Source organism: Lupinus angustifolius, chromosome LG05 (genome assembly GCF_001865875.1).
Source record: "Lupinus angustifolius cultivar Tanjil chromosome LG05, LupAngTanjil_v1.0, whole genome shotgun sequence".
Classification (NCBI taxonomy): domain Eukaryota; kingdom Viridiplantae; phylum Streptophyta; class Magnoliopsida; order Fabales; family Fabaceae; genus Lupinus; species Lupinus angustifolius.
Window position 1 is genome coordinate 11,445,768 of NC_032013.1, and position 17,551 is coordinate 11,463,318.

The 17,551-nt window shown below is 31.4% G+C and overlaps 1 protein-coding gene and 1 long non-coding RNA gene across 4 annotated transcripts; one reads left to right on the top strand and one right to left on the bottom strand.

Annotated features, from left to right (window-relative positions):
• Nucleotides 1,115-9,509, bottom strand: LOC109347802. Its single transcript, XR_002107646.1, has 3 exons — nucleotides 9,131-9,509; nucleotides 5,650-5,656; nucleotides 1,115-1,125 (listed from the first exon to the last, which is right to left on the bottom strand). It is a non-coding gene; the product is annotated as an uncharacterized LOC109347802 (long non-coding RNA).
• On the top strand, nucleotides 3,535-10,014 carry LOC109347799 (aspartic proteinase-like protein 2). Of its 3 annotated transcripts, none has more exons than XM_019587873.1 (10): nucleotides 3,535-3,782; nucleotides 5,010-5,139; nucleotides 7,452-7,675; nucleotides 7,798-8,025; nucleotides 8,355-8,517; nucleotides 8,680-8,753; nucleotides 8,871-8,973; nucleotides 9,182-9,242; nucleotides 9,478-9,549; nucleotides 9,680-10,014. In XM_019587873.1, exons 1-10 carry the CDS (start codon nucleotides 3,565-3,567, stop codon nucleotides 9,820-9,822), a joined length of 1,416 nt encoding a protein of 471 aa, XP_019443418.1. In that variant the 5' UTR covers nucleotides 3,535-3,564; the 3' UTR covers nucleotides 9,823-10,014. The 3 variants fall into 3 exon arrangements, with proteins under 3 accessions (XP_019443418.1, XP_019443419.1, XP_019443420.1); XM_019587874.1 differs by having other exon boundaries at nucleotides 8,880-8,973; XM_019587875.1 differs by lacking the exon at nucleotides 9,478-9,549.

The following is a 17,551-nucleotide window of genomic DNA, read 5'->3' on the forward strand; positions in this document are numbered from 1 at the left end:
AATATATAAAAATATAGTGTCATTCTATCATTCCCCATTTATTGTCATTCTATATATTTTCTCTTTCTCATTCTATATCCGGAATATGAATAGTAATAATGAACTGATAATATAAGAGTTTTATATAGTGTCATTTTATCATTTGCCATTTATTTTTAATCCTTATTGACTATTAAAAAATAATACAAAATAAATGATGAATGATGTATTGACTATATATAAATATTTACATTAATAATATATAAATATTATAATTATTTTTTATATATTTAATGAAACAATCTATATTAACTAAACTACTTGATAAGAATAGTGAAAATGTTGATATAAGAAAGAACTAATATTTAAAATGAGAATTAAGATTTTGCAAAAGTCAATGTTATGAGTTGTGAAATGCACAAAGTACTATATCCATCCATTAGCTCTATATGATAATGAATAGAAATTAACTGTACCAAAATGTTATCCTATCTCAGTTTCAACCAATTATATTTTTTCAAGTTATTAAAAAAAACCAGTATTAAAAGTTTATAAAATGACTTACCAAAGCAATGATTTTTAATTTTTTGAGTGTATGCACTGTAGTGCAAAAATTTATACATTGATAATATGTTATCCACCATTCATTTGTATTATATTTGAAGAGTATTAAAAATAAATCATAAATTGATAGTATATAAAACTTTTACACTATTTGTGTATACATCATTTTTTGTTTTTTTACTAACATGGATCACAATTAATTGGTTTAGAGAGGAGAGAAAAGACATGCATGCATGTTACAATTCTTTATCTCTCTTGCTCTCTCCAGCCATACATTTCCATTTTCTTTTAACAGATTTTTCTTTAATAAAAAAGTGCAGTTAGTAAATTTTAGCAACCTATATTTTCATGTGTCTCTTATGTGCCAATTATTTGTTGAATTGTAGAATATAGAAGAAGCCACTAAGTAAAGTAAAATCGTTAAAAAAAAGAAGAATCCACTATGGTCTATGTTACATGAATGAAGGACATATTCCTATCATCTAGTCTAATGTTATTGTAATGGTGTTGTGGTGGAAAGTAATATTTCCTAAAACTTTATATCTTCAATACATTAAAACTTGTTATCTCACTCATATACATCTCAACTTTTGGGTTATGAAATGCACACCATACTATATGTAGATGGAAAGTAGCTTATATATGTGATAATTTATGCCTTAATGGGTGAGAAACTAGTTGAAGACTTTCGGATTGTAGCTAAATATTGTATATGCATAAGTAGCTTATTTGAATACAACAATTTAACAAAACTACATGAAATTTGTTAAATAACAAAATGACATCTAATATTATGTTTATTTATTGTTATTTTTTGTTTCCTTACTTACTACGTAATTAATTATACAACAATTAAATAAAAGGTAAGGTTTTTTATGAATATATATTGTTGTTTAGTAAAACATTAAAAGGTAATGATGAAATATAATTACTGAATTTCCTTATATGGATTTTGAATAACTACTTTATTTCTAATTTAACTTTAAAAAGTTATAATCTTTAATTTTACTATCTTGTGGACCACAACAAAAAATTACAATATGTCTAATAAGCTATAAACAATAGCGTATTGTCAAGCATTATCTAATGCTAAAGTTAAAAGCAATTTTGTATTGTCAAATCAATTAACACTTAAGATTAACCCTTTATTTTGGTTAAATAATATTAGCTCTAGCTAGCTTTTTAAATATGTACTTTTTTTAAAATTGATTTTAGACATTTTTTATACAATTTCTTTCCAATTTTTTTAATTGTGCTTAATATCTATGTAATATTATTGTACATTGTTTAACACAATCAATATATCTATCATTCGTCATTCATGTATATTATTATTTTTTATTTAAGAGGCACATTAACACAACACATTATATGATATCTTTATAGTGTAAAAAGAAAATATATAGAGTATTTTCTCTTTCTAATTACATTAATTAGGAAAAAGTAAATATAGGAATAGTAATAATGAATGTCATTTTATAAAATATATTTAATATTTGATGAGAAAAAAATATATGAAACGAGACAATGTAAGAATTTTATACACTGTTATTCCATTATTCACTACTTATTTTCAATCCTCATTGATTCTTAAATAAAAGTAATATAAATAAATAATGAATGATGTATTGAATATATATAAATGTTTACACTAACAATACGTAAATAGTCAAATTAATATATTTAGTGAAACAAACTATATTCACTAAACTATTTAATTTTGATAAGAATAGTCAAAATGTTGATATAAGAAATATTAATATTTAAAATGAGAATTTAGATTTTGCAAGTCAATGTTATGAGTTGTGAAATGCACAATGTACTGTATCCATCATTAGCTCTATATTATAATTAACAGAAATTAACTGTACCAAAATGTTATCCTATCCCAGTTCCAACCAATTATATTTTTTTATGTTAATAAAAAAAAATCAGTATTAAAAGTTTGTAAATAAATTAGCAAAGCAATAATTTCTAATTTTTTGAGTATATGCACTATAGTGCAACGATTTATACATAGATAATATGTTTTCCACCGTTTATTTGTATTATGTTTGAAAAATATTAAAATGGAATCATAAATGATAAATTGACAATGTATAAAACTCTTATATTGCCTATGTGTATATACCATTTTCTCTTTTTAACTAACATGGATCACAATTAATTGGGTTTAGAGAGGAGAGAAAAGACATGCATGCATGTTACAATTCTTTATCTTTCTCTTGTGCCTTCCAGCCATACATTTCCATTCTCTTTTAACAGATTTTTCTTTAATAAAAAAGTGCAGTTAGGAATTTTTAGCAACTATATTTTCATGCGTCTCTTATGTGCCAATTATTAGTTGAATTGTAGAATTTAGGGGAAGCCAGTAAAGTAAAGTAAAATTATTAAAAGAAGAAGAAACCACTTTGGTCTATATTATATTACATGAATGAAGGACAGATTCCTATCATTTAGTCTAGTGTTTTAGTAATGGTGTTGTGGTGGAAAGTAATATTTCCTAAAACTATATTTTCAGCACATTAAAACTTGTTATCTCACTTACATTCATCTCAATTTTTTGGGTTCTGAAATGCACACCATATTATATCTAGATAGAGATTATATGTTCCTAATTGTGTCTCATCTCTTATTCCGAGCCAATAAAAATGTAACATTTTATTTAAAATTTTTTTCTTTTATTCATGTAGCAATATATGATTAATCCAGGACATAGAATAAGATACTATTGGAGACATCCATCCATTAAATATATTATAATTGTGTTATGTTTAGGGAATGCCATGCATGGATGTTACACCTCTTTATCTCTCTCTATCAGAATTACTAAGACAGTGCATGGAAACAAAAACATCACCAAGTTCATGAACACCAACCTTTGTACTGTTTTTGCATTCGCGATTCAACTTTTGCTTTTCCCTCCGTTGCCCATGTTGTTATATAAGTGGACATTTCATGTTCCACACACTACACATTTATTCTAAGAACTCACAAGGATTTTAAGGATTTAGTCTTCTCATGTCTCCATCAATGCTGGCTATTGTTCTCTCCTCACTAGTGTTCGTCGTGCTGGTTTCGGCGGCTCCGACGTCTCTAACGCTGAAAAGAGCGTTCCCTAATCATGGAATGAACTTGAGTCAACTTAGGGCAATGGACATGAAAAGGCATGGTAGAATCCTACAAGCCAGTGTTGTCAACTTCCCCGTTTATGGAACCGCAGATCCTATTGCAGCTGGGTAATGAATTCTGTTTATGTTGTTTTAGTTTACTTTAAATTTATTTTTTTCTTCATCTTTTAGAAGCAGATCTAGATGTTTCATCTTCTGCATCATCATTAATTGCAACATAAGGAGTAATTGCAACAGGTCTCATCATTTGAGAAAAATTCTTCATAAAAATATTCGCAGTACCACTCTTGTGAATACTACTAGGATCCCTAGCTATGACAATACATGACCCTAATAAGTTTGTTATTCACTGGAGTAAAATTCAACGCATCCAATGCTATTATAGCATCCTGAGAGTTACTGTGTTAACATAACCATAACTTAGTGATGGATGCATGGTGGTTAAGCCACGACACACCCTAACTAGCATAACAATGTGTGGTATAATAGGAGGGCAGAAAGAGGGAAGGGGACCACGTGTCCTCATTTCATTCACTGTCCCGAGTTAATCATATATTAATACAAGGATAAAATAAAATTTTTGAAAGCAAAAACTTTTTGAGGTTAAATCATAGTCTATATCCTTTGTAACCAATAGGATAGTAAACAAAGATAGTGGTAGTGGCTCTAAGAGAAAACTTATTTATCTTGGAAGGCAATGTTCATATATAAGCAAGATAACCAAATATATTTAGAGATGAATAAATTGCTTCCTTTTTAAACAAAATTTGGTAAGGAAATTACTCCGTCAAAATTGGGGTTCTATTTCTAAAAAAAACATTTTTTTAAAGAATTAGGGAAAGATAATCCATGAGTAGAATCTAAATACCAACATTATAAAAATGTTCATTGAGCAACATAATAAAGTTCATGCCTTGTTGAGCATAATCAATAAAGGATCTTGTACTAACAATATTTTGGTATTCTATCCTTTTTTGAAGAAAGAAAAATCACTAATTCTCTTGAGTAAAATAAGAAGTTGGCAAAAGAAAGAGATTTGATATCATCATGGATCAATCAATTTTTTTCTAAACTTTATTTAATCAATGAGTCAATAGTTCTCTTATGTACACCATTTATGTAATTGAACCTCAAGCTAATTTAACTATATGAGCAATTAACCGATCATATGTGAATACAATTTAATAACTCTAAGTAATAGTTAGCCTCATTCATTGATATTTTGTGTTCATAATTTATGTTTCCTTTTATATTGTTGATTAAGTTTATCTCTTATGTTCACCAATTATGTTCATTAATCCTTTTATTAAATTTGAAATGCATGATTTATTGCAGACTTTATTACACATCTGTTCATTTGGGTTCTCCTCCAAGGGAATTTCATGTGACAATTGACACCGGTAGTGATATGTCGTGGGTTAATTGTGTCTCCTGTAATGGGTGTCCTCAAACAAGCAATCTCCGGGTAAATTCAATTTTTTATAATTTGAAAATTCAATTCCATGTAGAGTTTTTAAATTGGGTTATCATAATGGATTCAGGCTAGCCTATATCGAGCTCAAACTAAATTAGGATGAGCTAAAAAGCTCAATTAGAATTTATGTAAATGAGATTATTATCCAAACCTGTCCTAAACGAGTTGTGGGCTGTGGTGAACTAACCCACATAATGTTCTTTAAAAAAACAATTATTTTAGATTATAAGTTTTTTAAGCCTATTTTTAATCAAAGAAATTTATTTTAATTTTAAACCCCTAACTCACGGAGCAGGAATGCAGAGAACATTTTTGAAAAATTAAACTTTTTTTCCCTTGATTTGCTAGAGTTCATTATCTAACCTATTAGATAATAAAAAGGAGAACATGAAATACACATTCATTCTCTATCTCATATTCCAATAAAACAAATAAAAATCAAAATGTAGAATGAATGGATAGATAGTGTGACATATAATAGAGAGTGAATGAAGACAACACAAATTACCTAAAAGAAAATGGAACAAAGAATGAAAAAATGATAATGGTTGTTTACATTCGAGCCACATCTTCTATTCTAAATTTTGAAAATTTCATCTCCTTTTTGTTTTTTATTGGTCAGAAAAATGAAACAATGAATGAAATATATATCAACTTCACATTTTCTAATCAATGTGAATGAGAGGATATATATAAAGTGGTATATATCTTAAAATAGAAGATATGTTCATGTTTAACTACTTACTTTCGAATAGATTACAAGAGACACACACTTAAGGGAGAGAAGTGGTAGTGTTTCTCATATTATTTCCAGCTATTGTATTATTTTGTTGCAAAAAAGAGCATGCGATTTAGAGTCAAACTAAGTTGTGAAGTGTAGAGTGTAAAATTATTCACAATCCATAATCCATCCAAATTAAATTCATCCGTTAGAACTAATGACTTTGAATGAATATAATTCAATAGATAGTGTTGATAATGGATGGATTCAAACCCATCCATTATATCCAATGGATATCCATGGGTATATCCATTTGGATTGATACCCAATCCATCCAAAAAAATAAAAACAAAAATGTTTTTTCCCATAAAGCAACATGCAGATCCAACTTTGCTATACAATCCAACATGAAAAGTATAAACCAATGTTATTAATATTGTAATGATCATCAAACCGATCAGAGTAGTAATATATTGGTATGGTGGTTCAACTAGTAGTTCACTAATTAAACCGCATACTAGTGAAGTTAGATATACATATATTTTATACTAATATTAATGTTGAAAAATCAATAAAGAATACAATAACAATTTTTATTTATACCACTTGTTAAAAAATGTATATTATAGATCATGTTTTAGATGTATAACAATGTTGTAGTTGTGTGTTTGATCATCCATACTAATATTTTGGCATCAATAAATAATTTTCATTACAAAAGAATTTTACATGAAACCATCTGGTATGACCAGTACAATTCAATTGAAAACTAACCGGTATGACCAGTTTTTACCGGTATAATTGCACGACCAATATAAATGTTGTATCGTAGCAGTATTAAGATTGGTTCACCAGTGTTAATACAAGTGATATAAACTACTTTCTTTCTAACAAAAGGATTCCTTCAACATTATTATCATTTTATTCAAAACATTTTTTCAAAACGTTTCAATAAAGATTGGTATAACATTTTTGTGTCATGATTGAGCATAAGAAAAAATGCATGATTGCATGACTGCTTTATTAAATAATAATTTTAAAAGGCTTTTTCCTTCAAAAAATGCTTTAGTTCAAATTAAAAAAATTGGATTAGTTATTCATCCATCCAATCCATTAAAATGGATATGGATGAAATGAATGGATTGGAATCCATATGAATGGATTGGATAGTTTAGAAATGTGATTTTATGGATTTATATGGATTGGTGAATGACTTCCATCAATCCCTTATGATCCAAATCCATATCCATCCAATTGCCACCATTAGTGATATTTGCAGCTAGTGATATTTTGTTGCAAAAGATAACATCATTTATAGTAAAACTAAAAAGGAAAAATAAATATACGGGTAGCCCCAGCCTGTCAGGATAAACCCGGACCGAACTCAGTTTTATAGTGATTCGACCGATTCGGGCGAAAAAGTCCAGTTTTAAGAAAATGTACCTAAAAAGGTACACATACTATATTATTTTTCAGGCTTTGACGGACTGGCTCGACCAATCTGACCCATTTTGACAGCTCCAATTACAAGTTTTTAATTGTATAACTTGGATCATGTCATCATTAGTGACTTTTGTTATAGATTAAGCTCAATTATTTTGACCCTGAGAGTTCATCAACATCTTCGGTCATCCCTTGTTCACACCACAAGTGTGCAATTTGTTCCACCAACAACCATTGTAGCTTTAAAGTTCAGTATGAAGACGGTGGTGAGACATCAGGCTACATTATTTCAGACTTAATGCATGTTGCCGATATTTCAGAGGGTCTAGTGGCACCAAATTCATCTGTGCCATTAGTTTTTGGGTGAGTTATCATAAACCTCAAATAATTAAAATAACATTCCTATTTTTTTAGTTGCTTCTCTCTTTCTTCTACGAAAGGTTTAACTTTGAAAACATTACTTTGTATGTTGTATTATGGAATAGTTGTAGTAACATGCGGACTGGGAGATTGACATCGTATGAGAGTGCGCTTGATGGGATATTTGGATTTGGGAAAGATGACACGTCTCTCATCTCTCAGCTTTATTCACAAGGAAAAGCTTCTAGAGTATTCTCTCATTGTCTAAAAGGAGATACTAGCGGTGGGGGCATTCTTGTTCTTGGTGAGGTTGTAGAGCCAAACATGAGTTATACTCCACTTATTCCAAAACAGTAAGTGTGTTTTGTCTAGAATAAAATGAAATTTTTTAATTCCTACATGTGATATCTCATGTGGTGTTTGTTAAGTGTTATATATGTTGGTCATCTCTATTCTTTGGTAAAATGCACCATATCAAATTATGAGTTAATTGTTTTATGATTATCATTTTGTCTTGTTATTTTTTTGGTATTTTTAACCGAAGACATGTGTGCATTATTATGTCAAATAATATGCAAAAGTTGGATTAAATATGTCACTATAGAAATACTATTTATACTGAAATTACTTGAATGAAATTTTTTGGAAAATATTTACACTAATAACTTGGAAAAAATTCCAGACCTCATTATAATTTAAATCTGGAGAGCATTTCTGTCAACGGACACACATTGCAGATTGATCCGACAGTCTTTATAACATCAAGTACCAAAGGTGTCATGATTGATTCTGGATCAACTTTGGCGTTCTTTATCGAAGAGGCCTACAATTCTATTATTGACGCAGTGAGTTTTGCATAGATTATTTTTATCATCAAATTGGTAACGATAAATATTGCTTTGATTTTTTATGCGGTCTATGTGTTTTTAAAAAATAGTTTGATGCCATCCCCCTCCTCCCCTCCCGAGATTTATCAATAATTAATGACAAATATATTTTTTGTGTAGATTAATAGTAGAATTCCAAGATCTATAGGCACTACTGTTTCTAATGGATTTCACTGTTACTTGGTACCCACCAGGTTAAGTTGAATATTCAAATATATCTTTGTGAAATCTTTCATGCCATTTTTTAATTGACTGCATGTTAAAAATAGAGGATTTTCTGACACTTTCTAAACATTTTTTTTTATTTTTAGTGTGTTAAGCATCTTTGACATCTTTCCTCCAATAAGTCTGAACTTTGCTAACCATGCATCTATGGTTTTAAGGTCACAAGATTACCTTATACACTCTCCAACAGTAAGTATTTAAGCCTCAACTTTATGATAGAATTAGTTTGTATTCATTATTTGCAAAGACTTTCATGATTAATTGTGGGCAAGACTGAATGCTTTGAGTAATTACATGTCTTTACTCCTCATATACATCAAGTACTATATATAATTTATGTATGTACTATTTATTTTCATGTTATCTAACTAGTATGACGATGCCTTGTGCATTACAGTTTTATGGAGGATTGTGGTGCCTTGGCTTTCACAAAACCCAAGATATAACAATTCTAGGAGGTATATTGACACTCTAAACTTTTAGCTCCTATATTTATGTCATTTTATTTGGTGAGATACATTGAAAGGATATGTAAAGTAAGTTTTGCATATGATTGAAGTTCAACTATTTTTTTTTAAATTCTTAAAACTTATTTAGAATTAATCTAAAAGTACTATTCTTGTTTATTGTGTGAGGTCATGTTATCTCTTTTCCAAGATTAAGACACTGATGACAATACACTTTTTCTGCCAGACATTATATTAAAAGACAAAATTATTGTGTATGATCTTACTAGCCAACAGATTGGATGGACTAATTATAATTGTAAGTTTCACCTACATTACTATAAATTTATATGAGCTAAGAGTATCAAGGATAACTAAATCAAATATTTGGGCTATCTTTGATTCTCTATAACTTAGTTTTGATATATTAATTTAAATTATTGATTTAGGTTCATTGCCGGTTAATGTCTCTGCTCCATCATCTGGAAAAGGTAGAAATGAAAAGGGAGGAGCTTCTTTATGTGATAGGCCTGAAAAGTTGACAATGGTGATCTTGGCTTTCATAACACACATGATACTAATATTGATATAGTTATCAGGGTCTTTAATTTGGAGGAAGTATTTCAATAATCATTAAAGTAAATAATTGTTAATACTATAGATTAGATAATAGTATTTCAATAATTGTATTTCTAGAATATTGTAATTTGTGTGATGTTGACTCTTGTATGATTATGAATGAAGAAATAAATGCTATTTTATTAGCTTTGTTATTTGTTCTTAAGGGTAGTTACTATTAGTCAATTCTTTGTTGTATTGTAGAATGTATGAGCAACCAATAAAGTAAAGTAAAATAGTTCAAAGTATAGCTCACAACATATCTAACACTTAAACCTATAGGTTATAATGACATCAAGTCTTGATGATAAAAGTAGATACCATCTACCTATTTGCAACAAAGTGTAGATAACATAACGACACTGATTTCTTAAGATACCAAATATGCATATAACATATAATAATACGGATAATTTCTTAATCTCAACACACTCCTTTTTCTCTTAGAAATTAGTTATCCTTTTTATACTAATTGGGTTTATTCTATTATGTGATGCACCTAATTTAATCCTTTTAGAGTTGGCTTCAAATTATTCTATGTAGACTTCCATGGAAGGAACCCAATGCACCTCTCACATCAAATCATTGAAGTCTTGTATGAATATGTTGATGATCATATTGTAAGTGGCATGCATGTTTTCTTTGTCACAGTTTTTATCCCAACAATTATGTTAAATTAAAATTTGGTTGCAAATAAAAAAACTCTACAATATCAGTGGTCTGAATTATAAGTATTGTCATTAGTAGAAATGTATAACATTATTGATTATTTTATGTAACTAAACAAATCTAATGAATGTAATTTTACAATTTGCTTATAAAATATATTGAGGTATCTAGCAATAACACGAGAAATACAATTTTATAATTTGAAAAACAACCTTGTATAAATTGATGTACTTGGATATAATATTATATTGTCTGTGGCTTGTATAATTTTTATTTTATTTTTTATATCTACTCTTTATCTCTTCCACCCCTTAGTAATTATTTTTTCACTAACTATTTCATTTATTAGAAAATTAGCTATGAACATAAAAAATATGATAAAAAATATGTTCCAATGAACAATTAAATAGGAGACATATTATGTATGTGGATCTTGTATAAATAATATATCACATGAGTATATTAACCTTTTTTAAATTTTAAATATTCATTTTTGAAGAAAATTGGAACTGCTCCTACGAGTGTGGCATATCGTATCTTTGGTGGAGCAGCCCTATTTCATAACTTTACCCTATACTTTTTACACATAACCAAAGGCAAGTTTCTTGTCTGAATTTGTAATGACTAACAACTTGAAGGAGATATTATATAGTTTGAAGAAGGATAAGTACATAAAATTCAGCTATGCAACAATGTGCATTTCAAGTAAGGAAAAGACAATAGTAAGGAAAAGAAGAAGGTAATAGCAGAAAAAAAAGATCTCAGCAGAGAAGGAATCCCTTATGGCTTAAAAGATAATGCCTGAATTTGAGCAGGGCTTCAGTAATTACAAAACAATTCCCTTGCATAGGCAGATTGCTGTTGCATTATAGGAGATAATTTCCTTGAAAAGAAAGCAATTGGATGACTTTCTTGACTAAGAACAACCCCAATTCCTGAACCTGAAGCATCTGTCTCCAAAATGAAAGAAATTTTAAAATTCGGAGCATCCAAAACAGGAGCAGTAATGAGTGTTTTTCTTAACTGACAGAAAGATGTTGTAGCAGCTTGAGACCACTTGAAGCAATCTCTTTTGAGTAAATCAGAAAAAGTAGCAACAATTTTACCATAATTTTTGACAAATCTTCTATAATACACAGTTAAATCCAAGAAACCTCGAAGTTGTTGCAATGTGTTGGGTTGAGGCCATTGTTGAATAGCTTCCAGTTTACTATTATCCATAACAACTCCCTCACCTGAAAGTGTATGACCCAAGTATTCAATTATTTGCACACCAAAAGAACACTTAGATAATCTAGCAAACAACTTATGGCTCTGCAAGATTTCCAAAATAGATTCCAATTTCACAAGATGATCTATCCACGATGAACTATAAACTAAGATATCATCGAAGAAAACAAGGACACATTTCCTCAAAAGGCCTTTGAGAATTTCATTCATAAGACTATGAAATGTTGTTGGTGCATTAGTCAACCTGAATGACATAACTAATCATTCATAATGTCCATGGTGACTTCTAAAAGTTTTTTGTAGCGATCTGCAGGGTCCACTAAAATTTGGTGGTAACCAAATATGAGATCAAGCTTGGAGAAAAAACATGCCCCAAACAATTCATCAATTAGTTCATCCACCATAGGAATTGGAAATGAATATTTAACAATAATGGCATTAAGCGCTCTATAATCAGTAAACACTCTCCATGACCCATCCTTCTTTTGATTAAGATGAGTGGAGAAGAAAAAAAGGCTCTTGCTTGGTTGAATAATGCCCTCTTTTAACATGCCTTCAACCAAATGTTCAATTTCTTCTTTTTGACTATGGGGATACTTGTAAGACTCAACCTTAACAAGATTAGAAACTTCTAGCAAAGGTATAAAATGATCATGTGATCTAGGAGGAGGTAGTGAAGTAGGAATAGAAAGCTAACTCAGACTTGATATTGCCATATAGATCCAAAACAGTAATAGGGAAAGGAGTTTCCTCAATTATGTGTATGCTGAAAATTTATGTTATACCATCAATTTGTATCATTCTTCTGAGATGATGGAGTGTAGCTGGAACAAGAAGTAAATATTTATCACCTCTCAATGAAGTAAAATTTCCTTACCATAAAAAATTGAGTTGCAAGAAATCGTAATCTGCAATATGTGCTCCAATAGTTTTCAACCAGCTTGTACCCAATATTAAATCAACACCAGAAATTAGAAGCAAAAATACTAGTAATTGAAACGAATTTCCTTGAGCATGAACTAAGACCTGTTGAACCCTGCCTTCCACATGCATATAGTTTCCATTTCCTACCATAACTTTGAACATAGGAGTTGGTTCTATAGGTAGTTTCAGAAAGTTAGCCACTCTTGGCTGGAGAAAATTATCAGCGCTCCCCCATCAATCAGAACAGTAATAGGCAATTGATCAATGTGAGCCACAAATCTTATAGTGCCTACACCCAAACCACCTTTCAGGGCATTCAAAGATAAATGTTGATCCTTAGCACTAATAGGTTCCTCAGAATCAACCATAGAATGCTCCTCACAGTCCCTTACTATAAAATCAGTAGTATGCTCAACCAATTGCAAAAATAATAATTGCCTATTAGGACACTTATGATTAAAAGTGAACTTTTTATCACAAAATAACATAGACCCTTGTCTCTACGAAGTTGCATTTCAGCAGGGCTAATTTTTTTAACATTAGAAATGCAAAGAGAGGCCCCTTGGGAGTGGGTAATAATCCTGGAGTGGAATTGGTAGTAGTGGATTTGGGCAAAGAATGAGTGGAATTATAGGTGTGAGAAGCATGAGTTGTGATTGGGGATTATTTATGGGTGTAATAGAAGAACTAGCCTTAGACACAGGTGTGTGACGTTCTTCAAATATCCTAGCAAGAGCAACTGTACGTAATAAGGTAGGATGGGCCATTGCGACCACATCCCCACAGATTTCCTTTTGAAAACCTCGCACAAAACAATTTAACACAATCTCATCATTTAAGCCAACAGATCTGTTAGCTAAGGCCATGAATTTAAGATAATATTCAAAAAGAGAATATGTTTGTGTCAATTTAAACAACTCAACCATAGGAAAATCATAAGTAGAAGAGCCAAACTGAGATTTAAGGGCCCTGGTAAGATCAATCTAAGAGGGCACTGTAGAAATCCATGGTAACATTTGAAACCAAAGTACCACATCCTTATCAAAATGCATTGCATCAATATCAACCTGAGATGGGTCAGGAGTATTGTGGTAATTAAAAAATTTATGTGCCTTAAAAATCCATTCCAAAACAGGTGTTGTTCCATCAAAATGAGGGAATCTAAGAGAAATCTGTTTGATTGGTAAAGATGGAATGTCAAGGGAGTCATTTGTAGATAATGAGTTCAAGGGACTTCCACCATTATGAGACGTGTTCTGAAGAATCTGATGTAAATCCAGCTGTATTTGAGCCATACGCTCATCAAGCTCATTAAATCGATTGTTCATGGTCTGGGTCAGACGATGAAGCTCATCAGCGTGTCTAGTAACCGTAGCTTTTAAATCTCGTAGTCTCGTATTCTCAGCCATGGAAGCTCAATGAAAGCATCAATGTAATGACTAACAACTTGAAGGAGATATTATATAGTTTGAAGAAGGAGAACTTTATGCAACAATGTGTATTTCAAGTAAGAAAAAGACAATAGTAAGGAAAAGAAGAAGATAATAGCAGAAAAGAAAGAGATCTCAGTAGAGAAGGAATCCCATATTACTCAATACCCATTCACTACACAATCCTTCAATTTAATACTCCTTTTCCTGTTACGCATGCTTTTTCGTGTAGCCTCTAGACCAGGATCTGCTACCATGTGTCCATTCTGCCTAACATAATCCTTCATAGATTATTTAATCATAATCGAATTGCTCACGTCAGCCTTTGCTTCCTTTTCACGTGTTGCAAAATACCCATCTGCTCTTGATCTTTTGATGGGGCTATTGTTGAGGTCTTAGGTGCTGGGACTAAATAGTATGTTCTTTTAGGAATGATTCAAAACTTAGAGAGTTAGTTAGTAAGTTTTAGAGTTTTCAGTTTTTAGAATTGCAGTTAGTTTTTCTAGTTGTAATACTTGCTATAAATAGCAATTGTACTCCTTAGTGGAATAATTGACAAATATACAAGTATTATTTAGTATATACACTCTACTCTCTCATATACTCTTCTATACACTAACTTCATTTTCTTTCTCTCTTTATTCTTGTTTCTACACATGATTTCACTCTGCAAATTTTCTATCTCAGCTTTCTTTCAACATTCTTCATTCTTCCAACATCTAGTACCAAGAGCATATGTGAGATTAAAGCAATGAGTTCAAACAGTGCAAATTTCTCAACAAACCTATTAGTTCTCAATGGCAAAAACTAGAACAAGTGGCGTATACAAACGAAAGCAAACTTGAGTTATCAAGAAATGAGTGAACATATAGAAGATGGATTCTTAGATCTTCCTGCAAATCCCACTGAGGCACAAATGGTGACTTACAAAGAAATAGGAAGAAAGATTGCAAGGTTAAGTTCTTACTCCATCAATGTGTTGATGAAGCTCATTTTTAGAAGATGGCAGAGTTGTTACTTCACAAGAAGCTTGGAGAATTCTATAAAAATATAGTGAAGAAGCTGATCAACTCAAGAAAGTGAGATTGCAGGTGTCAATATGAGTTAATGCAAATGGAGAACAACGAAAACGTGGCTAAGTTCTTCAAAAAAATAGTTACTCACACCAATGCAATGAAGGTATATGGAGACTAATCTCAAATCAGACAATTGTTGAGAAGAAAATAAGAACCCTCAATCCTAAATTTGACAACATTCAGGTTGCTATTGAAGTATCCAACAAATTGGAGGATTTGAAAGTAGAAGAGTTGCAGAGTTCCTTAGAAGCACATGAGCAGAGGATAAATGAAAGAAGGATAGGGAAGCATGCTGAAAGTCAAGCTTTGTTAACTCAAGTTTCAAGAAGGAGTAACTACAATGCAAGAAGAACACATAATGGTTGGAATCAAGGAAGGGATTCCAGATTTGGTTCTTACAGAAGTTCACAATCCCAAGGACAGATCAAGTGTGATCATGATCAATTAGACAATACCAACTTAAAATGTTATAACACTTGGAAAGGGGGAAGAAGATATTTGACAAGAAAAGAGTCAAATGCTTCAAGTGCAATCGAATTGGACACTAATCCAATGAGTGTGTAGCAATCAACCAAAGTGATCATAGAGCATACATACTAAACACAAGCCATCAAGCTAATATGGCCATGGAAGACACAGAAGTAAGCCTTGAAGAACAACCAATCTTGTTAATGATGACTACCAACCAAGAAGTGGATAGCAATGAAGTTTTGTACATAGACTCAGGTTGCTCTAATCACATGACAGGTAATAGAGAATGGCTTGTGGAATTTGATGAAGGAAAGAAGAGTAAGGTGAGGTTTGCATATAACAAATTCATCATGGTTGAAGGTACAAGAAATGTGACGATTAAAAGAAATGATGGAGACAGTGCAATCATATCTATATGTCCCTGGTATGAGGAGCAATCTAACCAATTTGGGTCAGCTTACTGAAAGGAGATTCAAGATCAATATTTCCAATGGAGCTATAGAAATTTCCGATGTTGTTGAAAAAAGGATCATAAAAGTCCCTCTAACTCAAAACAAGACTTTTCAGGTAAGCCTAAACACCATGGATATTGGCTTCTTTTCAACTATTACCTTAGCTGATGACTCTTGGGTATGGAATCTAAGTCTAGGCCATTTAAATTTTAAAGACCTAGGCCTACTTAGTTCAAAGAATATGATCCATGGACTTCCATCACTAGTGAACCAAAAGAAAGCTTGTGGTAATTGCCTAATCAGTAAGCAACCTAGAAAACCATTCAACATCTACACAATGTCTAAGGCTAGTGATGTTTTACATACTATCTACTCAGATATGTGTGGGCCACTTGATGTTCCATCACTAGGAGGAAATAGATGTTTTGTCCCATTTGTGGATGACTTCAGTAGAAATTTATGGTTGTATTTGATCAAGGCCAAGTGTAATGCATTTCCAACCTTCAAAACCTTCAAGATTTTGGTGGAGAAGTAATCAGGAAAGTTTATCAGAACTCTGAGAACTGATGGTGAGGGAGAGTTTACATATGGAGAGTTTGAATATTTCTGCAAGGAGCATGAGATAGTTAGTGAAGATACACCCCCTACACTCCCCAACGCAATGGGATTGTAGAAAGAAGAAACAAAACTATACTAAACATGGTGAGAAGTATGCTCAAGCAGAAAAATATTCCACTAAGCTTCTAGGGTGAAGCGGTCATGACCGCTGCCCATATACTCAACAGGTGCCAAATAAAGAGGCTAGATTCCATGGTTCTAGAGTAAGCTTGGTGTGGAGTCAAGCCATTAGTCAAGCACTTTAGATTTTTTGGCTCATTATGTTATAGGCATATTCTAGATCAAAGAAGAAGGAAACTTTACGATAAAAGTGAGCCTACGATATTTGTGGGATACAATTCCAGTGGAGCATACAAACTCTACAGCCCCAAGACGAACCAAGTCCTTTTCAGTAGAGATGTATATTTTGATGAGTCCAATTCCTAGTGTGAGGCACAACCTACAACTAGTATAATTCCAAGGTTGCACATAGAATGGGATGAAGCTGCTCCAGAAGAGGTGATCAATCATGAGACAATGAATATTGAGAATCAACACTTGACTGATGGTAGACAAACATGAAGTGAAAATCTCCCATCTAGAGTTTGTGATTATCAAGTCTAATATGATAGTACTATCACTAAAGAAGGTTATCTGATTCAACATCTAGCTTTAATAGCTGATGTTGTACTTATTGGAATTGAAGAAGCCATTTCCAGCAAGGTATGGAGAAAAGCAATGGAAGAAGAACTAAAGAGTATTGAAAAGAACCATACTTGGGATATGGTAGAACTGCCTCAGAACAAGAAACCTATTCTTGTTAAGTGGGTTTTCAAGGTGAAACGTAGGCCTGG